General features: G+C 45.5%; 1 protein-coding gene and 1 pseudogene across 1 annotated transcript in view; both read left to right on the top strand.

Annotated features, from left to right (window-relative positions):
- The window catches only part of HYDIN (HYDIN axonemal central pair apparatus protein), a 106,733-nt gene that overhangs the window by 15,141 nt on the left and 65,860 nt on the right, over positions 1 to 25,732 (top strand). The window contains exons 8-18 of the mRNA XM_057429842.1: positions 2,398 to 2,599; positions 3,491 to 3,662; positions 6,275 to 6,374; positions 10,597 to 10,715; positions 13,172 to 13,395; positions 14,435 to 14,502; positions 16,415 to 16,650; positions 17,755 to 17,855; positions 19,095 to 19,230; positions 19,684 to 19,848; positions 24,788 to 24,940. Coding sequence (XP_057285825.1) covers positions 2,398 to 2,599; positions 3,491 to 3,662; positions 6,275 to 6,374; positions 10,597 to 10,715; positions 13,172 to 13,395; positions 14,435 to 14,502; positions 16,415 to 16,650; positions 17,755 to 17,855; positions 19,095 to 19,230; positions 19,684 to 19,848; positions 24,788 to 24,940 — 1,676 coding nt within the window. The remainder of the gene's footprint in view (positions 1 to 2,397; positions 2,600 to 3,490; positions 3,663 to 6,274; positions 6,375 to 10,596; positions 10,716 to 13,171; positions 13,396 to 14,434; positions 14,503 to 16,414; positions 16,651 to 17,754; positions 17,856 to 19,094; positions 19,231 to 19,683; positions 19,849 to 24,787; positions 24,941 to 25,732) is intronic.
- Positions 13,788 to 14,366, top strand: LOC130607466 (endoplasmic reticulum resident protein 44-like; annotated as a pseudogene).

The following is a 25,732-nucleotide window of genomic DNA, read 5'->3' as shown; positions in this document are numbered from 1 at the left end:
GAAACTTTGGTAATTAATAAAGCACCCCTGAGCTTGTGCAGAGCTGACAGACATTATATACTGAGCTGCTTTTATTGCCATCAGTCATAAGAGTGATTATGGAGAGCATTTTCCTTTGGTGGCTCTGTGAGACTAATACAGAATCAGAAGCCTCGGGGCAGATCTCACCCTGTTTGAGGAAAGAGATCAGAGCCAGTACACGTAGGAGAATTTTAGGAGACAGCATATGCAAGAACCAGCTGTCAAGCAGGAGTGTCCGCTCCATTACTGTCCTGTCTGTCCTTGGTGTGGAGCCCCCCAAAGCAGCTTTCCCACAAGAGAGGTAACATAAGTCACAGGAGTACTTCTTGATGGTTTTAGTCCTGCTGGAAACCTCCAGCCTTGTGCTAAAAGCCTGCCAAAGAACCAGCTGCATATTTGGCATTTGGTTGTTTTCCCTCAACTTCCTACACAGCTTACAGGAGGGCTGACAGTTGCTGAGCAGGAGCTCTCATAAAGCAAATCTCAGCTTGTTTTGCTGTGTATCACAGGCCAGACTCAGAGCATCCTTTGTGGCTTTGCACACCCAGGGCAAGGAAGAGAGAGCTCAGCCTCAGCTCCTTGATTATTTCTTCAAGGGCAGGTAGAAGATGTGAGTGGTATCTGCCTCTGGCTCCATAGTAGCCAATGAGTTTGAGTTTTTTCTGCACAGGGTTTATTACTTTACTTGTACAAATTGGATGGAATAATGTCTCCCCTCCTGAGCCCTGGGGAGCAACACTTGTTCTCTGCCAAATTCAGGTTATTCCTGTACAGAAGAAGAGAGCAGCTAAGCATGTTTCTCCAGTGCAGCACAGCAGGAGCTGGAGATGTGTGAGCTTGCCCTGCCCTGGGTGAGGGGAAGGTTCTGCCTTGCACACCTGCCTCTGAGTTTTGCTTGCTGGCCCTGAAAGTACAGGATCCCCAGCAGCCTTTCCTCCCCATTGCTGTTTGCTATCTGTAGGACCAAACGTGATCAGCCTCATGTTGATGAGCACTAGGCTGCAGCATGGAGAAGCAGGCCCTGACCTGAGACAGTGTCCCACCAGGTTCCCAGAGAGCCTCCATGTCTAAATGATTTCTGTTGGCCATTTAAAAACTTGGCAAAGGATTTTCTGTCTGCTTATTGCAGGTGGTGAGTGCATGTTGTGCTTTTCTTCCTTGTGGGAATTCCCAGCAGCATGACTGGTTTCTGTCAGACTTTTATGTTCTTATATGTTTGCTTCAAGGTAGGCAAAAAACAAAAGGTGTAAATAGGAGCTTGTGCAATTATATGTTGACTTTGCAACTTAACAGTAGCAGCACTGCAACAGACCAAGGACTGGGAGCTGATAGTTATACACCTGATTGGTGATGGGCTTTTATAGTTCAAATCAATTAAATTGATGGGTGAATGTAGTCGTTCTCCAAAGTGTTTGTTTATGTCAACACAGCCAGTAGGTAGCAACTGTTTCCTGCCTTTGTTCCCCTTTTCTAGAACTGTTTGTAATAATGTTGACAATTTTTTAATACTGTTTTAGGTAAGGTTGTTCCAACTCCTTGCAAACAGAATATGGCCTTTGCCCCTCTCCAGGGCCTCGTGTTTCAAGATGAATAGTCTGTCATTGAGGGTACATGAGAGGGAATTGAGTTTGTGCTTCATTTACTTGAGGTTTTTTTTTGCCAGAGCTTTATAGCTCCACAACAGTGTAACAGTCCTCCTGACAAAAGGCCTGCTAAAGCAACCCATAGAGTTGGCTGCAGGAGCACAGCTCGGGGTGTGTGTCATAAGGTCATTTGGAAGTGAAACACCTCCTTTTCACTGTTTTATTTGTGCCCGGGTATGCACAAAAGCAGATTTCCCTGTGATGCCACACATTTTTAGCACATGACAGATTTCTGAAAGAATGTGGTTTTCATCTCTTTGCAGGTCACCCTGGGCCACAGCTTGCCTACTCTATTATGTTCTCATCAATATGTTCTTAAGTCTCATTAAGCCTGGATGTGTTTCAGGGCAGAACTGACCCTACATTAGCCCGCTTTCCTTGTGGATTAGTCAGCATCTGCTGAGAAGCAGAAGAGCAGCTTGAAGGCTGATTGATTTATTAAGTAGTTTATTGGGCCTGTCTTTGCCAGGCAATCAGAATGAATCTCACTGTAAATGTTGGCACTCTGGTGATAAATCTCTACAAACACGCCCAGAATAAGGTGCTTAAGGTGATGTCAGGACATCCTCATGCTGTACCACATGTAGCTGTCAGGATGTGATAAATGTATGATCTGTGGAACTGCGGCAGCTAAAAGCTGTAGCTCTTTCTTCTGTTAACTGTGGTTTGCTCTGTTCCTTATACTTCCATCAGCAAATGAGATGAGCAGAGACTTCCATGTACTTTGTTCCAGGTGAAGATATTCACACAAGCCTTTATGGAGCAGCTGTAGATGTCAACATCAGGCTGGACAGGAACTCCTTGACAGTTGAGAAGACTTACCTCACGCTGTCAAACCACAGATCCATGGTCATCCACAACCAGAGTGAAATCATAGCCCACTTCCAGTGGAAGCCTTTTGTAAACCAAGAAGAGGAGGATCAGCAGAAGCTGAGGTTTGTTTCAAAGATTCATTTTGGTAAGACACACTGCCCAGTCCCGAGAGAGGTGTTGGTGCTTTTGAATGGTTTAGGACAAGTAAACCCATCCACAGCACCAGGGTACGTGTCCCTGGGCTTCAAGGCAATGTAGCTTAACACTTGCCATTCCCGTTCCAGCCGTACTCCATCTAAGGATGATGTTTTGGGGAGGAAAGGTTGATTGCAACTACTAGATTTCCTCAGAGAGCAAATTCACATCTGGGAGCTGCAAACTACTGAGGTTCAGAGATCCTTGGGCTATGGAGGGTCCATGAGGCTGGGGAAGGTGTCAGCCCTCATTACCTGGGACCGCACTGAGCCTGAGTTCCTTAGTTTGCTTTTGAAGTGCTTCAGGATCCTCTGGTGGAAAGCAGGACAAGCAACAGAGCAGATACAGTTTCCTTATCCCTGTAGGTCCAAAAAAGAAGAAAAAAAGTGTGATGCTTGTACCCTGTAGCTGAAACCTACCTGCTTCTCCCCTTCCCACTGAAGCATTGCAGTGTGTGCTCCTCAGTCTTTTTCTTACCCCCCACTTTAGCCCTATGGTAGGAAAAGCCAGTTGAGGTTGTTGGTGAAATCTCTATCGGCTGGGCCAGTGGGTTTGAACCAGGAGGCTCTCTTGAGGGCTGCTAGCTTTCAGAAACCTGTTCTTGGCTTGTAAGTGTGGAGTAAAACTACCTGCTGTGCTAGCTAATGACTGGTAATAATCAGATCCATTTAGGAGCCTGTTGCTTGCAGTCAGCCACTTGCTGAGCTGCTGCTGTTCTTCCCCGAGTGTTTTGCTGCTCCTGCATGTATAGGACAGTCTCTGCAAGTATGTTGCTTACTCAGTTTTCCTGCTTGGTTTGTCTGTCCCTGTGGCTGCAGGCTGCAGAAGCAGGAAGATGACAGGATGGATTGTGCTCGCAAGGAGGGTGGGGTGGACCCCACTCTCCAAGAGCGCCTTTCTCTTCTCATCCGCACCTTTGAGAACCAGGTGACAAAGGTTCAGGAAGACTCCATGCTTTCCTCCAATGATGTTTTCACCATTGAACCGGTGGTAAGCAATAGCTGAGCACAAACCTTCACTGGCTGAGAGAGCTTGTTGCAGAAAGCATTTCTGAGCAGCAAGCTCCTGACAGGCAGCAAAAGCCTGCCCAAAGCTGAGCTCTGCTACTACGGCTGTATATTAAGGGCACTTACTGAGTGTTCTTACAGTGTTCAGAAGTATCGATTATTATAGGAAAGGGCACAACCTTATGCATAGCATGTGGGGATTAACTAGGGATATTAGAGTGCTATCAGTTCACATAGTGACCCGAAGAGTAAAATGGCTTCTGAGGAAAGTAGACCAAATTCAGCACAAGTTTAATCATGGAAATACCAACCCCTTCATATAGCCTGGATTTATACCATGTCTGAATCACAGAATCCTGAAAAGGTTTGGGTTGGAAGGGACCTTAAAGCTTACCCATTTCCAACCCCCTGCTATGGACAGGGACACCTTTCACTAGACCAGGTTGCTCCAAGCCCCATCCAACTTGGCCTTGAACACTGCCAGGGATGGGGCAGCCACAGCTTCTCTGGGCAACCCCTGCCAGTGTCTCACTACCTTCATAGTGAAGAATATTTTTTCTAATATGTAATCTAAATATCTCCTCAGCTTAAAGCCATTCCCCCTTTGTCTTACCACTACTCATCCTCATAAAGAGTTCCTCTCTAGCTTGCTTGTAGGCCCCCTTTATGTACTGGAATCTCCTTTCCAGTGTCACCTGTGAGCCTGTACACAAGGCTGGCAGGTTTAAATGGACTTTTTGAGTTCTACTGCATATAGGCACAGGAAAGATTTTACTTTTCTGTTGATGCAAGCAAAACCCCATGTCCTTCAATCAACCAGTGCCCTCATTCTGAGTATTTGCATGGTCTGAAATGAAGGATGCCTTCTGTCTGAGCAGTGCAACATCCCTTCTCATATTGGAGTAAAACCCTACAATAATACCAAATACCTATTTCTTTTAAAGTAGGTGAAACTCATTTATTTTTTTCCAAGGAAGAGTAAGGCTGAGAGCCACCAATGTCAGCATAACTGCAGTTTCACCCCTCTGTTGATCCATATGACTGTGGGTTGCAGGCTGAGGTCCCCAGTTTGCTTCCTCATGCAAGTGTGTTGCCATGTGAGGCTTCATCTCAGCCAGTTGCTTGCTGGATAGAAATGTGAAATATGTTTGATCTGACAAAGGTGTTTGCCCTAGGTTTTGAGAAGAATCCAATTGACTTTATCCTTTCAGATTTCTTTTTCCTTACTGTTGGTTTGTTGGTGTTTGAAATGGTTTTCTTTACCTGTTATTCCCTCTGTTCTTTTGGCTTCCAGCAGGCTGTGCATTAGGGTATTATTTGCAGCTGCAGCCCAAAAACTCACCATGTTATAGCCCTTTCACTTTTTGTGGGGGCTGTGCTTTGAATTATAAGTGCTCCGTTGATGGGAAGTACTATAATTATTTAATGTTTATGCTGCAGGAGTGCTGGAGGCTCCAGTCATTTTGAGGCTTTTGGACTAAGTACTGACGATACCCAACAGCAAGCAGAATCAAAGCCACACTTTGCAGACAGAAGAATAACTCTGTTCTTTTCATCTTCTTCTAGAGTATTCTTACAGTTGTCAGAAGTGCATATATTTATGTCAACAGACATTTGCAATGCTAAGGGCTGAAGGAACGTAAGTGGTGACATTGTTTAAACCAGTTGCAAGAAGTGAGAGCCTTTAGAAACAAGGGATGCCTCCAGAATGTGAGACAAGGCTCCCCTGGGACTGAGTGCCAGTGCCAGGACTCTCTGGGAGAAGACCCTGAGGAAGCAGCAGACAGTTGAAGGCACTGGTAGCATGGCCCAGGCTTAAATCCCTGAGTAAGAGCATGACAAGGGAAAGAGCTTGCTGGTTGAAAGAGGTGTGGAGCTGAAAGCAAATCTCATCTCTTCTTGTTTGAGCCTGTGCTCAGGGAAGCAGGAATGTGTGCACCTTGCAGAGAGAAACAGGCCCTCTGCTCCTTCCTCTGATCATCCATCAGCTGGAAGAGCCTGTGTGCTGCCTGCTCACTCCAGCTGCAGGGCAGAAGAAGCCCTCAGTGGCAAGGAGTCTATTCTCCCTTGGTCTTCAAGCAGGAGGGTTTGTTCTGCAAGGTGCTGAGCACCCTGACTCACCACACTACACTAAATACTTATACACATGGAAAGGTGAAAAGTACAAGAGGCAGCACCTTCATAACCAAGAATGGAAAACCCCATTTGATATGCTAAATCTCTTCTGATCTGAGTAAACATGTTTGTGTAGCCATAGTGATACAGAGATACAAGGGAGAGTTTGCAGAAGAGAGGTACCTTTTCCTTAGAGCATCTGGTACCTCTAAAGAATTGATTGATTTGCTAGAGTGTGAGCCAATTTGGTTGCTTCTGTCTAGCCCTAATTTAACACAGTGCCTCTACCAGGTGGCAGTAAAGGTAAGGGACTTAGAAAGGTATTTTTGCAGCAGCTTCCAAGCTCTCTCACAGTTTTTGTCAATGAGTATTGCTTGCTTCTTGCTCTTCACTGATGCTCTCAAGGCTTACAGGGCTGTGCTTGAAAACAAGAAATGTGACTTTTGAAGATAAATGGTTTGCTGTCTTCTTCTGTTTCAGGAAGGAGATGTCTGGCCAAATTCTTCAGCTGAAATCAAGGTGATCTTTAAACCCCAAGAAGCCAAAGTCTATCAAGAAAGAGTCTACTGTGACGTCTCAGGTACAGCTCCTTTCTCCTGTTCCTGTTACCCACAGTGAAGGCAAAAACACTCTTCCAGCCCACTCAGTTCTCATGTAATTGCTGGAGTGGTCAGCAGGGCAGTGCTGGCACACGCCCACTGTCCTCTCCTGTCCAAGGCCAGATTCAGGATGCCTGGCGCTGGGTCACTGATCCCAGAACAGTCAAAACACTGAAGGGATAAGCTTTCATGCCATGGGTTTGCCAGCATTTCTTCTGCTGAGATATGTCTGTAAAGGCCAGAGAGCTACAAAGGAGAGTAGTTTTTAGTGAATGAGCACTAAGCCCCCGTAGACCATTTCCCTCCAAGGTGAGCATTCCATGGATGTGCCGTCAGACTCCTGAGGTGGCTGGAGCTGAGTTAAAATGTGCTGTCTGAGCCTGGATCCCCTCCCGCTACCCACACGCTGCCAGACTGAGGGTGACTGAGCCCCGTTGACTGCAGGGTGTTTGCAGAAGAACCACTCCTGGCCAGCATGTGCTTCTCTCCCTGCATGGGAGTTGCTGTGCTCAGCAGGGTGAGCAGTCTGCTAGACGTACTGCTTTATGGTTGCCCTGTCTTACAGAGGTGCTGTCAAGTCCTCTTCTGGGAGCAGTTATCACTGACCTGCCTGAGTTTGTACCACCTCTGCTCTTACAGAGGTAATTGCTTTGCTGTGCTAGCACAGGGCGGGGGACATTTGTGGCAGGCTATGTGATTCAGGTTACCTTGTCCTTCCTCTCCATCTCTCCATGTTGCTGCTTAAGGTGTTCTTCAGGAGTGGGAGATGACTGTCAAATCCAGGGAACATTTTGGTTTTACTATCAAAGAGGAAAGGGTGCAAGGCCCGTGGTCCTCCACTGACCAGGCTCCTTTCCTGGAGGGTGCAAATGCAAAGCTGGTTTGAAGAGGTTTGAAATCTGCTCTTGCAAATATTTCAGCTTAAAATTTACTTTCTTAGTTATTCATGCAAATAAAACTGTAGGAACTGGAAGGAAGCCCATGGTAGGGGCTTCAAAAGCCTAATTTTTATTAATTTTTTTTTTAAGTTTTTCTGTATATGGAAATGTTTTGGGTTACATCTGATTTCTTCCAAAACCCATTTCTAAGCCACTCTTGCAGGGAGAAGCAAAATCCCAAATGATGATCACTCCTTTACCTTCTGATGTCCTGCATCATGTAAATAGTGGATCTACATTTATTAACAGGGTCAGATGGGAATCATGTTCAAAACCAGTCACATTCTGTGAACAAGAAGAGGAGAGTCAGAAAGCAGCAGGAGTTAAGGGATTTGGCCTGTGCTGTTGGGCCACTTGTACCCTATTTATTTAAAATTGAGGCAGCAATGCCAAACTGTACACCACACATGACATGCCAAGGTATTATTCCTGCTGAGATCCAAATTCTTACTCCACAGTGCTGGATGTGGCTTTAGGTTTGAGGACGAGGAGGTATGTAGTGACTACAGTTCTGGTCTGTGTGCTCCAGAACATTTTAAGTGGGAACATCACAGCTATACCCAGGCCTTGGGCAAGGGCTGGGTGTTCCTGAAAGTCCCAGCTCCTAGCAGAGGGGGATGTAGACTCATTTTGTTGGTTTGGTTGTTTTTCCTCTCAGCTGTCCTGAATGCTGCATTTATTTTTGTCTGCTCCTCCTCTTTTGGGAAAAGCACTCTCTGTGGTTCACCTGGAAGGAGTAAGAGCCAGATTTCTTGGACTTCCTAGAGTTCCAGGATCAGTGTAGGGGTAGAAGAAAGGATGATTTTCCATGAACCTTCTGGAGAGGCTGAGGACTTACTGCACAATGGGGAAACACTGCCATTGATTTTTTGATCAGCATGATCATGGACAAAAGCTTGTCACTTAGAAATCTTTGCCATTTCCTAAACCTTTGGTGGTTTAGACCTAGAGTTTTTAATGAAAATTAAACCACATGTGATGCAAGATAGAGAAGTCTTTTGACAGTGAGCACCCAACACTGCCCATTTTATGGTGTCTGTGAAACAAATACACAGCCCTCTAATTAATGCCTGAGCTGTGCAACATAGAATCATCTCCACTTTCAGGTGGCCTTTGGCTGGATTCACTTAAAAATTGCTGCAATGCACAAAAGCTATGTAGCTTTTCTTTCCTGGCTTTGGACGTTATCAAACAGTCGCATTCCAGGATTGCAAGATTGAAGTCAGCAGGACTTCCAGGAAAGTTGTTTTCAAGTTGTGATGTGTTCACCATGTCATCACATGTGGGCTGCTCTTTGCAATAAGAGACTTTACTTACTTATTTGGAACGTTCTGGAATAACTGTGCAGCAGATTAAAAAAAAAACAAAAAACAACCTTAATTCACTGATCTTCTGTTAATGGCAAGCATTGCACAAAAGGAGCTTGAAGGATGGAGGATGTCTTTGCAGAAAAGCTACAGTGAAGGTTATATACAAGTTAGAGACATTCTTCTCCTTGTGCTACTTGCTTTCCATGCAGAATAGAATGGGATGGCAGGGAGACCCAAGCCAAAATCTGATTTTAGGACTGAGACTCAGGCTTCTGCAGTGGTTCAGAACAGACTTCAGAGTGAAAGGTCCTGCACTATGTCATCTTAGCAGACTTAGAGAAGAAAATTAGCATCTTGGAGTTTAGCTGTAAGCCTTGTGGTCTTGGTTGCCTTTCAACAAGGCATGTTCATGTTAGCAGTACATTTATGGCTTACCTGATCTCAGTAGTGAGGAGGGTGGTTTTCCAAAACTGCTGAGCATGCTTTGAGTAAGGTTTCTTTACAAAGATGAGGTCTTGGTGTCTTGATGGGATAGGTAAGTGATTCTCCTCTCTGGAGATCATAAAGCCCTGTCTTATTTAGGCACTGCTGCAGGATGTGAGCCCTGGAGTACCGCGATAAGGAGCTGTCTGTTAGGCACAAGTGTTGGCTAAGATGTGCGTGTCGCTCTTAGCAGGGAGCTTCATCTTGCTTGGGCTCATGCTTTTTGACTCCTGTGCTGTTGTCTCTGATTGCATCAGTACAGACAGCAGATTCTTATCTTCAGTTCTGTTTCCTGAGCTTTGTGCCTTCACTGAATGGATGTCAAAGCTCATGGAAGTCATGGAAAGAGATTCAGAGATCTTGTTTTAAACTCGACATCACATTTTCAGGGTGCAAAAACAAACCAGCCCAAGGGGTCGGTTAGAAATGAGAAACCAGCCCCAAGGCATCTTTCACCATCTTGAGCTGACCTAGCACTGTGGCAACCTGAAAAAAATGTGTAATTGCTACACACTTCTGTTATATACCTCCCAAAGTATAGAGGTGGTGACCACACTGGGAACGCAAGCCCAGATCAGTTTCATGATCAATGATTCTATTGTATTACAAGTCATTACAATGAAACAAGAACCTTAGCCCAAGGCCCCCAGCCAATAAACACTAACACAGCAAATACAGGCTGTAAGTAAGGTACAACATGCTGGAACTGTGAGATCAAGAGCAACAACTTTGAGAGCCAATAAGTCAGCATTGTGATAAGTGGCTGTTAATCCAAAACAATAAATGCTTATCACAAATACAATTAGACACACTCCAGTCAGATCTGTCGTTATCTCAACCCTTCCAGCCCCACGCTGGGCGCCAGAAAGAACTGTCGAGGTTTAAGTCCAGCCGTAACTCAGAACCACACAGCCTCTCTCCCACTCCCACCCTGCTTCCTCCTCCCCCAGCTCCCAGAGGGATGAGGAGGAGAATCAAAAGAATATAACTCCCACGGGTTGAGGTAAGAACAGTCCAGTAACTAAGGTATAACACAAATCACTGCTGCTACCACCAGTAATAATAATGATAAGGGAAATAACAAGGGAAGAGAATACAATCGCTCACCACCCACCGACCAATACCCAGCCTGACCCGAGCAGTGATCTCCCCCTTCTGGGTAACTGCCCCCAGTTTATGCAGTGGGTATGACGTGCTGTGGTATGGAATACCTCTTTGGTTAGTTTGGGTCATGTGTCCTGTCTCTGCTTCCTCCTGGCTTCCCCTCCTCCCTGGCAGAGCATGAGACTCAGTCCTCAGTCAGACTAAACATTACTGAGCAACAACTAAAAACATTGGTGTTATCAGCACTGTTCCCAGGCTGAAAGTCAAAACCACAGCACTGCATCAGCTACTAAGAAGGAGAAAAATGACTGCTACTGCTGAACCCAGGACACAGAGGAAATTATACTGAAAGGGTTCTCTCTCCCCAGGCCGTGAGACAAGGCTGCCTCTGTGCATCAGCGGGGAAGGCATCGGACCCCAGCTCCGCTTCAACTTTGACCTGCTGGACATCGGACAGGTTTTTGTTGGCTCAGCCCTCAGCTATGAGGTGAGCAGTAGGGGTTTGCAGGGATCGGGGTGGATCCTGACGGTTCCTGGGTCAGCAGTGATCCTCATAGGCCTGCAGGATTTCTGGCAATTCTGGCAGTTGTGAGCAGGGAATATTTTACTTAATAGTCAAATTTGTGGGGTATCGTGGAGTCTAGATACTTTTGATGAGCTCTGAAAGTTGTGCAAGTTATTCATGAAACCCTAATCCCTGCTTTTCGGCAAGCTTCCTTTGAGATCAGCTGGGAGGCTTAATGCAAAAAACCAACCAACCAACCAACCAACCAACCGAACTTGATACATGAAAGCCACACTGGGTTAAAAAGTTAAGTATTTAGACTTTTTTTTCAGCCCTAGGTGCACCTTTCTACTCTGGCTGTTAAAAAGCTGCTGTAACAAATTTACTGTGTTTGAACTTGAATGCATTGCAAATAGTTTTCAGATAAATAAAAAGGACATAAAAAGGACATGGAACTTTTGGAACAAGTCCAGAGAAGGGCCACGAGGATGATCAGGGGACTGGAGCACCTCCCGTATGAAGATAGGCTGAGAAAGTTGGGGCTGCTCAGCCTGGAGAAGAGAAGGCTGAGTGGAGACCTCATAGCAGCCTTCCAGTATCTGAAGGGGGCCTATAGGGATGCTGGGGAGGGACTCTTCATTAGGGACTGTACTGACAGGACATAGGGTAATGGGTTAAAACTGAAACAGGGGAAGCTTAGGTTGGATATAAGGAGGAAATTCTTTCCTGTTAGGGTGGTGAGGCACTGGAATGGGTTGCCCAGGGAGGTTGTGAATGCTCCAACCCTGGCAGTGTTCAAGGACAGGTTGGATGCAGCCTTGGGTGATACGGTTTAGTGTGAGGGGTCCCTGCCCATGGCAGGGGGGTTGGAACTAGATGATCTTAAGGTCCTTTCCAAACCTAACTATTCTATGATTCTATGATTCTATGATGCTATGAAATCCATCCCACCGATTTCTGGGAGTCAGAGGAAAGCTGTCCAGCTCAGAGCTGTCCCTTGCAAAGAAGTTGGGAGTGCTTTCTCTTGCTGACCAGTCTTTTGCCATGCTTCAGACTTGGTGCATTGCTGGCTCTATAAAGAGCAAAGCATTTCTGGAAATAAAGTAAAGGAACCTTCTACATATTTGCCTTCTCCCATCCCCAACAACATCAAGTCTGCAAAAACAAATGGCATAGAGCAACTCAGGTAGAGGATAATGCAATGCATCATGCCACATTTTCAAAAGCTTGAATGTGGCAGGGAAGGACACATTATGGTGTTTTCTTACCAAAATACTGTGTTCTCTTTGCATTTTTAATGCTGATACTTTACTGATTCTCTACATCGATTTATTATTTCCATTACTTAAGACAATGTGAATAAGTAGATGATATTGTTATAGCTGTACTAAGCAGTGAGACTGCAATTTGTAATTAAGGTATAAAACACATGAGAGGAGAGAGTAGTTTTCAAGTTACCATTGCAGAGTTTGAATATGTAAATATTCACAAAAATAAAAGAAAGGGGAGGGACACGGACCCCTCTCTGCTTCTGACTCAATTTTTCTGACAGGTTTTGCAAGGACAAAAATTAGGTGAAAAAAATAAAAGAAAATAGGTGGGGGCAAGGGAATGTCAGGATTTCACCCTGCAGCAATCAGAACAGCTTTGCTTTGAGTAGGTTTGTTAGTGAGGGGCAGTATGCTCGTGCTGGTACTCAACAGACAGATGTGGGTGTTTCTCCGCAAATGGATCTCAGCAAATGCTGTGTAATTGTGTTACTTGTTTGAGGCAGTTGATTTCTCAACTTGGCTGGGTTCCAAGTTTGCTTTTTCTTCTAAATAACAGTGAGTTTGTAAATAGGTGAAGCTGCTGTACACCTCACTCTTGTCCTCTCTTCACATGCCTGCTTAAGCAAGGACTAAGAAAATATATCAAAATAAAAAAAAATAAACCTAAATTATATACTGCAGCAGAATAGGGGAGTGCTTCTGAAGTTGGTTATAGTGTATCCTAAGGTGTCTTCTACATGCAGTAAACTTGCTTGCTGCAATGGATGCTGAACATGGCAGGATCGGACTCATCTGGAGCCGAAGCAGTTATGTGATGATTCACTAGTAATGATGCAGCTGTCCTTTATGGCTCTTAGAGATGGGTCTAAATCAACTTGGTGATGCTGAACAGGTCCTCTGCACTGCAAGTCAAAAGTGGACTACTCTGTGTCAGTGGAATAAACCCAGAGTGATTCTGTTTATGTGAACTTATCACTGCTTTACATGAAAAAACCCAAAGGCAGAACTTGTCATATTGTATTTTCTTTGGCTTCTGTCAAGTAGCAGCACACAGCATCTTCTGTCTTCTACAGATATTAATTGTTTAATTAGAAAACAAATTGTTTAATTAGAAAACAAATCAGCCTTCTCCTCATGTATTTCCATTTTGTTTTCTTGGTGCTGCAGGCAATCCTGCTTAACAAAGGAGCCATCGATGCTCCCTTCAGCTTGGTCCTTCCAGCTACAGCTCTGGGCTCCTGCTTCACTTTTACCCCGCAGGAGGGCATTGTTTTGCTGGGGGGATACCAAGTCATCCGGATCTCCTTCAGACCCACTATTCTGGGGCAGTTCACGGAAGAATTCAAGTTTAGCGTGGACAGATCCTCTGAGCCTGTGGCCTTGACTATCAGGTGAGGAGGGTTATAAGAGCTTGGTGGTCACGTTTGCAGCTATCTCTGGGTAATCATCTCCCACCTACCTCATTTTACGATGGAGCAGATAAAAAAGAGATATGCTAAGTTCTTAAGTCTTGGCTCTGATCCTAGCATCCCCACACTAAGAGCCAGAGCTTTTTAACCTTGAGTTCTGCCTGACCTCGACTCCTGCCTGACCTTGACTCCTTGCAACTACAACAGAAAGGAAATGTAATTGTCTGCAAGGGGGAATCATAATGTAGCTGCACCAGTCTCTGCAGGTGTGGCCTCGCCAGATGAGAACTGAAATGACAAGTCTAGATGGTGGAAATACAGATGACATTTTATGTGATGCAGGCGTTGCTTTAGTAAATTCTTATGCTGATTGCTGCCATTTCAGCCAAATGCTGCATCCTATTTTTGAGGAAGCTTCTGACTTAATTAAGTAGGAATATCCAGATAAGAATCAAGTGGCATTTGCTAGAATGTGACTATCATTAGGATATAGCTCAGAGATATGAGATAAGCAAATACCCAGCTCTGAAACTCTTCTGGAATGGAATGATGGTAGAGAGAGAATACAGGGCCAGAGATCTGTGACAGCAATAACAGATCCTGTTGGGCAGCAGGTTATTCTTGTAACCCTATTTGGGAGGTCCAGGATTTGAAAGAAATTAGTTCTCTTGATTGCAGCAGAAGAAATATTGTTGGATACTTTGAGCAAAAGGACTGACAATTATAGAACCTTTGAAAGAATAGCAAATATTTTGCATGATGCTTGTGTATTCCTGTCTGCCCTTGAAGCTATTTCAAAAGCAGAGAGATTTAGCAGAGCCAATGTATCCGGCAAGCCATCAGGGGAAAACACTCGAGGTACAGTGTATTTAGGCTTGCCAACCAATTTTGATTTGATTTATGCATGGACACAAGATAAATGTTCACTGTGCTTTTACCTATCGGAGCAGTAACAAAAGCTGAAGGCTTTGCAGTTCTCTTTATAACCAAGCCAATAGCTCCTCTGCCTTTGTCCTTACAGGGGCTGTGTCACTGGACCGACATTTCATTTTGATGTACCTTTCCTCTGCTTTGGTGATGTCTCCTTTGGTGAGTGTGCTCTGGGCCTCAACCATACATTGAAAGGGCTGTGCATACCAAAATGGAGCACTTCAACATAGGAACATCTGTCACTTGTGTTCCTCTGTAGGAGCCTTTAGGATGTTAAAACCAGGGCTGCTGGTTCCCTAGGCAGTGTTTTGTCATCATGAGATCATCATGTGCGGTGTCCCTCACAGTCAGTTCAGCCGCAGCCTCCCAGACCCTGGCAGCAGAATGACTGTGAAGGTCCTTGTCCCAGAAGGGTCCTGAGGATGGGACCACAGGAGAAGGGAGTTTAAGCCATCTACTAGCTTATAGCTGCTCTGGGTAAATGTTCCTGTTGTAAGGCAAGAGCACTATTTACCACCTGACCTTTAGTGTGAGAAGTTAATTAGTGCTGTGAGGGCACTTTGTTATCACCTCCCAGGTATTATGCCCAAACAACAGCTCTGCATCAGGCACCAATGTCCTCAGAGACTTGGCTCCTCCTTCCCCACCAAAAGCCCAGCTCTGATGACAGGGCCAGTGGGTGCACACCCAGGGCATCTCCATTGAAATTCACATTCTGGTATTCCATATCGGTCTCACAAAGGACTTTTTACTGAGATGGTCTGAAGTTTAAACGTGAAATCAATTGTGGACAGATTAAAGGGCCGTTATCATTCTGTGCCCAGGATGCCTCTGTTTTCATGCTGTCCATGGACTTCTAAAGAAAACTTACTAACTTTCCTGAGCAGCATCCCCACATCCCCACTTTGGCACTCCTTTTTTTCCTTTTGAATATCTAAAACACAAGAAATGCACCAGGCAGAAATGTGGTCATGTAATAGGAGAGTCATCCTACTTAATCTGATTTCATTAATAAGGCCTTCTCAGCTGAAGGCACCTATTGTATTTTTTGCAACTGCTGCTGACTGTTGTCTGCATCTGGTGGCTTGGGTCTCATTCATGATTGTGGAGTCTGTGTTTCATTTTCATGCACCTCCTGCCTCCCAGTTGCTGAAAGTTGGCAATAGTCACTGATGATGGGTGTGAAGGAGCTATCTTGTGCCTCTGCAGTTGGCTTACCTCCCCATCTGTATTCAAATAACACTCAGTATGCAGGCTGTGAGACACGTCTACTCCTTGCAGAGCTGGCCAGTAAAGTCAGATGTCTACTCCCAAGCAGTTTGTGGTCCTGTCTCTGCAGAGCACCCAACCGGGTGTGGTTGGATCACTGGTTTTCCATTCTAGAAAGCAAGTATCAAAGCTCAAGTGATGTCAGCCTTTGAGGGCAGTAGCCAAAGCCAGTCTGCAGCATGGATGTGATATCCTCACTTCTTAGGTAAAGTGGGAAATGGTTCCTCCTAATTTCTAAGCAAACATCAGGTTTGCCTCCAGTGAAGTTGTCACATGCTCTGTCTGGTTGCCCCAAAACAGGAGAAGCCTTAAGGATACTGACTAGAGAATCTGTTTCTGAGTGCTTTGCATCTTGCTGCAGTTCTCAATTTCATCCTTCCTTTCTTTTATTGTAGCTTCTCCTCAATGACAGTGTACTGCTTTTATGTACTGAAAACTGGGAGTGTTTGTGGAGTTAACAGAGAACTTTTACGGATTGAATTTTCAGAGTAAATGGTCTATCTGAAGTCACACTCATGAGTGAGAAATAAATGGTGCTGGTCTGGGGGCAGGTGAGAGAGCTCCTCACTGTTAGAGAGAAACTTCTGATGCTCAGAATTGCTAAGAGTGGGCATTTCCAAGGAAGCAACCTCTGCGATGAGCATAAAAGGAATTTACTTGATTCCTCTCTGAGCTTCTCAATTAGCTGTAATTCAGATTGAAAATAACTGAACTCCAAACACAGTTTTATTATAACAGGATATTCACACCAGTAATCAAGGGGTAATTGATGCATAAATTCATACTTGTGTCATTTTCCTAGGCTTTCCTCGCACCTTGTCATGTTGCCTCACTAACACCTCTTTGGTGCCCATGACCTTCAACCTTCGCATTCCTGGGGATGGACTGGGAGAGCCCAGTGTGACCAGTTTTGACCAGGTGTCAGAGAGCACTTGTCCATCCTGGGGAAAGGGAGCCCAAGATCACGTCAAGCCAACTGAATTTACCATCAGGCCCTGCAGAGGGACTGTCTGTGCCCGTGGACACCTGGATATCCAGGTATGGGGCAAGTCCAGCTGTAAGTGTTTTAGAGGTGAGCTGAAGCTTCACTGATGTGTGAGCAGGCTTCAGCACTGCTAGCTTTGAGCATAATGTAAGGTTGAGCACTAGTGTTAGGTTTTGTTAGCTGGGTTGCTCTGAGACTTAACTGAAGGAGTACCATTTTGTTTCCAAAATCATAATCTGAAGATCATGTACCATGTGGTCAAGTAGAGAAGCCATTCATGTGGTTTTGAGAGCTGCTTGGAGTAATTTCTTTGATTTAAAATGGGCAAAGGAAGGATGAGAACAAAAGGCAGCTGTTAAAAAGAGAGGTGTCATTGTATAATGCACTTGGCTTTTCTTCCCAGTCTTGTTCCTTGTTTCCTGTTGGGCAGAATGGGTTGTATTCACTGCAGTGATCTCCAGTGGGGACTGAAAAAGCTCTGGCAGCCATGAACTGCACAGCGTCTGCTGGGCCACATTTTGCCTTCAGGTTCCCACTGTAAAGTTCAACTCATTCTGTTAAAAGTCCATAGATTCCCTCTGGATTTATGCTATTGTAGCTGAAATTAAAAATCGGTCCCCTAATTTTAATACAGTGATGAGTAGAGCCTTATTCTAATTGTGCTTTAATTTAGCTTATGTATGCCCTGATAACTGCAAGGCTTATTTAACTACTCAGATATCGTCAGAAGACTTTTGTTACTCACAGAGACTGTGCTCTACATGTGGACCAGCAGAAGAATTAAGACAAAATCATAGAATTATAGACTGGTTTGGGTTGGAAGGGGCCTTTTTAGACTGGAAGGGTTGGAAGATCATCTAATTCCACCCCTCCCCCCCACCACCACCGCAGTCAGGGACACCTTCCACTAGACCAGGTTAAGTCTCATCCAACCTGGCCCCGAATACTGCCAATGATGAGGCAGCCACAACTTCTCTGGGCAACCTGTGTCAGTATCTCATCACCCTCACAGGGAAGAACTTCTTCCTGATGTCTAATCTTCCTAATATCCAAGAAATCCTCCCTTTCCTTACTGTGTAATGAGAACCGGAGGATACCACACATGGCCTAGGCCTTTTGGGAGTGATGAAATATTTGATGCTCTTGTCTTCCACCAGGTCACCCTGTGTTCTAACACCGTGAAGAGATACAGGCTGGCACTGGTGGTAGATGTGGATGGTGTTGGCAAGGAGGTGTTGGCTTTGCTCCTCACAGCCAGGTACCAGTGCTTTCCTTGCAGCTTTCCTCATCTTTCCTCATGCATCCTACTCCAGGACACTCCCTTGCACATGGCTTGCTGGCTTCAGCTCCAAATGAGAAGCATTGCTTAATGAGCTACTCTGCCCAGCTAGACAGGAGAACAGAAGTGCACTGAAAGCAGCCCATGTGTTCAGAGAGCAGGTACAGCCCTGAGCCTTTCTCTGAAGGGGAATAGTGATTATATTAATTATTAGCCTGGATTTTTGGTTCTTGAAGCTTACCATTTCCAAAGACCCACCTCTCCTTCTTCCTTCAAATGGTGGACTTGTACTGGATTACAACTAAAATACAACATCGGTTTGGGCCACAGAGAGCAGCCTGCTGAAAGCTCGTGTCTGGTTCAGTTAATGAAGGCATGTGCAAATGGGAAAGGGGCTTACGGCAGGTCTGGTGAGGGAAAAGTAAAGGTGAGATCTTGTGAAGGGGAAAAGAGTCCTTGGTGTGGAAGGTGAGCTCATGTTTCTCTGCTTCCCTCTGATTCTTTTGAGCATTAATGTTCTTGGACATAAGCTGAAAGTTGTTTTTGCTGCAGCCAGATTCAAGCCTGTTGTGCTGCAGTGGGTGTCAGTTTAACTACAAGAGGGGTGCAGTTCACTGGTGCTGTTCCCTCTCCCACGCAGTCATCCAGTCAGTGCCTGGGCTGCAGTTCTGTAAAACAAGTGCAAACAGGAACAGACAGTGTGTGGACCCATGGGGTGAAGGAGCAAGGTAGCTACAGAGACTGGGAGAGGGTGATCACCCACTGTGTAAGACAGGTGATGACCCATGCCTTCTGACACTGGGGCAAATTGCTGGGTTTTCAGGCAGGGCAGCAGTGGTGTGGGAGAGGAGTGGGTCATTTTCACTGAGACACTACAGTCTGGTGTTCCTTGAGCCCTGGTGAGTGCTGCTCCTGGGACTGTCGGGAAGGTCCTTGCAAGCTCCTGGGGCAGAGGAGGGGCAAAGCCTATCTGGGGCAAAGCACCATGCTCTGCTTGGGCACTTGGCAGCCTTTACAATGCTGAGTCCCAGGTTCTGCCCTTCCTTTGCAAGAGGTTGTTGGGTAAAAAGAAGTTAAAGGCCATTTATGGCTGTAGGGGTATTAAATGTCTGTTTGACAGTGACAACTCTGTTATGCTCTATTTCGTGCTTTTCATGGGGTAAACAAATTCTACTTTCTCTCAGTATCTAATTGCCTTTTGGTTGTCTCTTTCCCTAGATGTATAGTTCCTCCACTGCGAGTGCTTGACCCTGTCATGACATTTGGACGGTGCTTTCTAAAATTCCCTTATCAGCAAATGCTGACCCTTGTGAATGACAGTGACCTTCCAGGCTGCTATGGGGTTCTTCCTCAGGTTTGGCATTCCATCCACCTCCTGCCCTCAAATGTTACCAAGGATTTATTAGGAAAAAAGGGTTGTTAAGACCTTGCTGATTTATAGTCAGACCTAAAGGTTTTCTGAGAACAGGAACCAACCTGAACATAAACTTCAGGAAGCAGTTTAAACTCTTTAGGAAGCAGTTTATATTCTAGTTTTGGGGGTGCTTTCATGCAGAAGAACTTGATGAGTTGTGAAAAGCTGCTTCAAAGAGGCTGGTAGCACAGCAGTGAGTGTTTGCGGATGCAGCAGCTTTTGGACCTGCTGAGGATGCTGAGCCCATACAAGTCTTGCATCTTGTGTTGTGCCCTTCTGCTTTCTCCTAGGGATTTTTAAAAATGTGTATGAGTTGCCATTGTGGTAGATGTTAAAGAGCTGAAGTTTCCTCAAATGTCAGTCTGAAGTTGTATTTGATTCTGTTCCTCATAGGAACATAAGAATACTGCTGCTGTATGGTACTCCAGCTCCATGCCGAGTGGAATTATCCAGCCTCACAGCTCAGTGGAGATCCCATTCACACTGGAAGCCCAAATGACTGGACAGCAGGACACTGTTGCTCATGTTGTGGTGTTTGGGAGTAAAGGTGCCCCACTGGTGAGTGCTAGGGAAGACATGTGCCATTGCGCAGCTCATCATGGTGGAGCATAAAGTGTGCAGGGATTCTTCCAGGGAAACCAAGAATTTGTAATATTTGACTGGTATGGACAAAGAAAGAAAGGATTCATGGCATAAGCAGCAACTAATGTCTAAAGAAGAGGAAGGATGGTATCCTCTGAGGTGGTAATCTAAGTGTCTGACATGGCATTTAATTATGGATATGTGAGATAACAAGCCCAGTCTGAAACCCAAAATAATCCTTGGGTCTTATACTCTGCTGTGTTACAGCTGAACAGCAACTGCTGCTTCATTAGAACTTTTGTTCAGGAGTACACAGGGACACCCCTAAACCTTGCTATAGCAAGCTTTGTATTAGAAACTGTGCCAAAGTGATGTTCTGTCCAAAGATGGATTTAAGCTTTTCTGAAAGTCAGGTCCATCATATCTGAGAGCTATCCATCCATCATATCTCTTTACAAAAAGCCCCAGCAAAAGACATGCACACCGCTTGCATCTGGAGCACAGAGGCTTTGTTTTTTCCACCAAGTGTGGAAATAGATGAGACAAAGCGTTTCTGTGCTGAAGCCCCTGAAAGATGTTGTTTGCATTCGAACATAAGCAACAACAGCAATGACAACAGAATGTAGGCAAGAGAATGGTGTCTGTAGTGTCCTGGCTCCATCTAGCTGGAACTGAGAACAAATTTAGTTAAACTTCAGTTTAAAATGATACTAACTTTTGAAGCAGCTGTTTTAAAATATCTTGTCTCCCTGGGCATGGAAGAGGATGTCAGAGGGTTCCTAGGAATATTAAGTTTTCTGTAACAGAAAAGAAGGCTGACATTTTGAAAGTAGTTTCATGGATTTAAACTTTTATTAAAATAAATGGAAATGATGCTGCTAAATCCCCTGGGTGCCACTGAGTATCTCCACCCAGACTATTGTGGATGTGCATGTAAATCAGTCAACAGGAAGGCCATGCAGGAAGGTCTGAAGTTTGACAAGAATTGCTCATAAATATAAGTTATATTTCCCTTGGAGAGGAGGGTTTCTCCTCACTAGAATAACCAGTTTTTTAACTGTGAGCTTACTTTTTAACTACAGATTTCATAGAATCACAGAACGGTTAGGGTTGGAAAGGATCTTAAGAGCATCTAGTTCCAAACCCCCTGCCATGGGCAGGGACACGTCACGCTAAACCATGTTACCCAAGGCTCTGTCCAACCTGGCCTAGAACACTGCCAGGGATGGAGCATTTGCCACTTCTTTGGGCAGCCTGTCCCAGTTCCTCACCACCCTCACAGTAAAGACCTTCTTCCTTATATCTAACCTGAACTTCCCTCTGTTTAAGTTTGAACCCATTACCCCTTGTCCTGTCACTACAGTCCCTGATGAAGAGTTCCTCTCCCGCATCCTTTTAGGCCCCCTTCAGATACTGGAAGGCTGCTAGGAGGTCTCCACACAGCCTTCTCTTCTCCAGGCTGAAAAGCCCCAACTTTCTCAGCCTGTCTTCATACGGGAGCTGCTCCAGCCCCTGATCATCGTCGTGGTCTCCTCTGGACTTGCTCCAACAGCTTCATGTCCTTCTTATGTTGACGACACCAGAACTGCACACCATACACCAAGTGAGGCCTCACGAGAGCAGAGTAGAAGGGATGAGAGCAGTGTAGAGAGACAGTAGAGAGCTTCTCACAAAACTTTTACCCTTGGGCTAACAATTTATAGTTTTAAAGTTTACTTTACATGTTGGTTTGTTGGGTTTTTTGGGGGGAGATGAACATGCCCGAAAGGTGAGCATTTCAACTGGGGAATTTTAGCTGTCCCTAAAGAAATGACTAGTGCATGACTGAGTGACTCTGTGTGCCTGTTCAGTCGGTGTTCAGTGAGTACACTCATGCTTGGTTGCTGCTGCTAGAAACTTGGCTGGGTATGTTGCCTGCACAGATAGGAGTTTCTAGGTGTCAGACTAGATAATCTGCATTTTCTATAGGTCTGTTTTATAGCTTGAGTGCAAGTAGCTGGATTATCCAAAGCTCTCTGGCCTAGCATAAACAGCTGCCCATCTTGTTCTGCATCCTGCACTGGTGACTGGTCCTAACCATATGGATTATCTGATGCAAATCTGACCTCAGGGGGATGGCTGCCATTTATTCCAATAAAATATTATAGAATCCTAGAAGGGTTTGGGTTGGAAAGGACCTTAAATCTCATCCATTTCCAACCCCCCTGCCACATGCAGGAGCACCTTCCACTAGAACAGGTTGCTCCAAACCCCATCCAACCTGGCCTTACGCACTGCCAAGGATGGGGCAGCCACAGCTTCTCTGGGCAACCTGTGCCAGTGCCTCACCATCCTCACAGGGAAAATCATATCTAATCTAAATCTACCCTTAATCAGTTTAAATCCATTATGCCTTGTCCTATCACAACATACCCCTGTACAAAGCCCCTCTCCAGCTTTCTTGTTGGCCCATTTAGGTATTGGAAGGTCTCCCCAGAGCTATCTCTTCTCCAGGCTGAACAGCTCTAGCTCTCTCAGCCTGTCTTCATAGGAGAGGTGTTCTAGCCCTCAGAGCATCTTTGTGGCCTCCTCTGGACTCGCTTGCTCTTTAATTATGCTGTCTAGCGCTGATATCAAGTCTTTGCACTGTTTTAAATGAAATATGATACAGATCTTTCATCTGGGCTGTGTAGAGTCCCTCCTTGGGGTCTGTTGCCTTGTATTTTGTTTGCAGGTGACTGCATGCCAGATTCAATTTGCTCTTTGTCATCTGCATTAAGGAACTGGTAAAACCCAACCCTAGCTTTACTGGTGGCAAAGCAGCCTCATGTGCCACAGGCAGGGGATTTGACGGCTGGCTGCTACCAGAATAAAGGGTCACTCAAACCACAGCTGTCTGCCAGGGGCAGAAAGGCATTACATACCAATCAACAAAGCCAGCAGTGCTGCTTGGGCTTGAAGAAGTGCATATGTGGCAGTATCACAATTGGCAAAGTTGCCGTCTCCTTCACTATCTTTCCTTGTGTGTCACATTGCTGTAATGCTCTTCAACAGATTTTTCCTTGTCCCTTTTAAGAAGACTATAGATGAAGGCTTGGGGTTCTTAACAAGCCCCTTCCTAGGTGAGGATATATTGTGTTAGTACACACTCTACTTGAAGCCAGCTAGTGTGGGCATCCTCCAGACGTTATCCTTCTCATCTCCAAAGGCTTCTGCCCTGCCTTTGCTCCTCCTGCTCTGCTGTTGCCTGGAAGTGAAGCTGGCTGGCAAGGCACAGCTCCTCCCTCTGGCTTCTCCGTCCCAGGAGTTTTGGGCAGCTTCACAGCTCACTGTACTGCCCTTCTCACGGAGGTGTGAAAGGTCCATCATCATGCATGGCTTCAGTTCCCTGTTGTTGAGGTACCAGCCTTGATACATGATTTTTGGTCCTTACTTGCACGTATTAGTGTCCTGTCAAGAGATGAGCATTTCTGGAAGCTGCTCCTTCTGGTTGAATTGGACTAGTGGTTCTGACAGCTGTCAATGCCATTTCCTTGAGTCAGACGTCATTAAAAGTTTTACATCATGGAGGCTGGCTTCTTTCATGGTTAAATCATGGCCTATGCCTCCAATGAATCAACAGCATCTTTGTCAGATGTGTTCAGATCCTGTTTAAGAGCTGGTATGTTTGGAACTGGTGAAACCAGCAAGACTGGATAAATTCTCGTTGCTTTTAGTGCTGTGAGAAGGTGGTATAGCAAAGGGATCCACATTCCTCCCCCAGTAGTCTGCACTAGTTCTGCAAGAACCAACTTTTGGGTCTCAGACTGTCAATAGAAAAAAAAATACTGTTTGAACAGTGCAATTAATACCTGGTTTTCATATAGAATCACAGAATCATAGAGTAGTTAGGTTTGGAAAGGACCTTAAGATCATCTAGTTCCAACCCCACTGCCATGGGCAGGGACACCTCACACTAAACCATATCACCCAAGGCTGCATCCAACCTGTCCTTGAACACTGCCAGGGTTGGAGCATTCACAACCTCCCTGGGCAACCCATTCCAGTGCCTCACCACCCTAACAGGAAAGAATTTCCTCCTAATATCCAACCTAAACTTCCCCTGTTTAAATTTTAACCCATTACCCCGTGTCCTGTCAGTACAGTCCCTAATGAAGAGTCCCTCCCCAGCATCCCTATAGGCCCCCTTCAGATACTGGAAGGCTGCTATGAGGTCTCCACACAGCCTTCTCTTCTCCAGGCTGAACAGCCCCAACTTTCTCAGCCTGTCTTCATACGGGAGGTGCTCCAGTCCCCTGATCATCCTCGTGGCCCTCCTCTGGACTTGTTCCAACAGTTCCATGTCCTTTTTATGTTGAGGACACCAGAACTGCACACAATACTCCAGGTGAGGTCTCACAAGAGCAGAGTAAAGGGGCAGGATCACCTCCTTCGACCTGCTGGTTGCACTCATTTTGATGCAGCCCAGGATACCAGGAATGTGCATAAGCACAAATCAGGCAACTGATTTGCATGATTTCTACTCTGAAGAGCCAGCTTTGCTTCTGACTTGTGCTGGTTTTCACAGGTGTAGCTCTGAGAATGCTAAAGAAGTTCCTGTGCAGTGTGGCTGTGCAGCAGCAGTGGTCTGGGAGTGTGGTTTGGGGCCAGACTGAGCAATAAAAGGAGCAAGAGAGGGCATAATATAGGGGAAGGAGAGCTAACAGCATGGGGGTGTGAAAAAGCATGCATGGGAAATGAGGTTTCTTTATCCCCTGATAACTAGGAGCTTGTGGCTTTCAAATGGGACCACTCCAGATCCCACACTTGCTCCAGGCCTTCTGTTTCAGCCTCACAACACTGAAAACTTCAGTGAGAATTGTTCCCCAGTCTATGTGTACCCTTACAACTTTCCCTATGTTTTTTTTTTCTCTTTCCAACCTGCTTCCTGGAGCAGAAAATCCATTTAGTGAGCATTGGAGAAGGACCAGTTGTCTACGTGCATCCGAGTAAGATAAATTTTGGCACTATCCAAGTTCTGCAAGATGCTTCCCAAACCCTTCACCTCTCCAATCAGTCTGTCATCCCTGCACCCTTCTCAGCAAAGATGGTAAGTGTCTGTGGGACTATTTTCCAATGAAAATGACTGGTCCATATCAGCCTGTGACTTGATTTTTTTTTCATATGCAACTTTTCCACATCACCAAGAGAGAAAGCAAGATATCCCATCACAGCATGGCAAGAGGAGCCTGGCTTTGGAGGCTGTTTTAGTTGGGGCACCTGTCAGTTAAACAAAGAGCTTACACAGATGTTTGGGCAGAAATGATCCTGGATAATTTTTACAAGTTTTCCCTTTATTTGGAACTCTGAGAACAAGAGAACTCCGTGGCTCTTTGCTCCTGAAAGGGCATGGATTTCCCTATGGTTTCCCTGTTATGTCTGCATCTCCTTTGGGTTGAACTGCTGTTAGATAGAGACTGAGGTGTGAGGTCTGTCCTCAAACTGTTCACGGTGAGCTGAGTTTCACACCTACTGCAGGTCAAACCAGCTGCATTGTTGCACAAAATAGGTTTGTAGGGATTGTGTACCTACAGAGTCTGTGTGCTCCATAGAATTGCAGAGCATCTAGCTGCAGAAATAGGTTATTTAGTTCATAGAGGCTGCATGGTGTGACAAGTTGCACAGCAGGAGGATGGGTTGCTCCTCTGGCAGGAGGAGCAGGGCTGATGCAGCCAGGAAGGGCTCATGCTGAGGGTGGAGGGGGTGTGATCCCTGCTGGAGAGGGGATCTGTGAGGGGCTCAGCACAGGGTGTAGAGAAGGTTTTGTTGTCTATCATGCTGAGTGGGTTGGACTTATGGAGCTGGTTAACATGGAGCTGGTTAACCCAGATCTGGCACTGGG

The sequence above is a fragment of the Pezoporus wallicus genome, unplaced genomic scaffold (genome assembly GCF_028554395.1).
Source record: "Pezoporus wallicus isolate ANWC-B61680 ecotype Strahan unplaced genomic scaffold, APGP_CSIRO_Pwel_v1 scaffold_3294, whole genome shotgun sequence".
In the NCBI taxonomy this organism is placed as follows: Eukaryota; Metazoa; Chordata; class Aves; order Psittaciformes; family Psittacidae; genus Pezoporus; species Pezoporus wallicus.
This window is presented reverse-complemented; position numbering and strand designations above follow the sequence as displayed.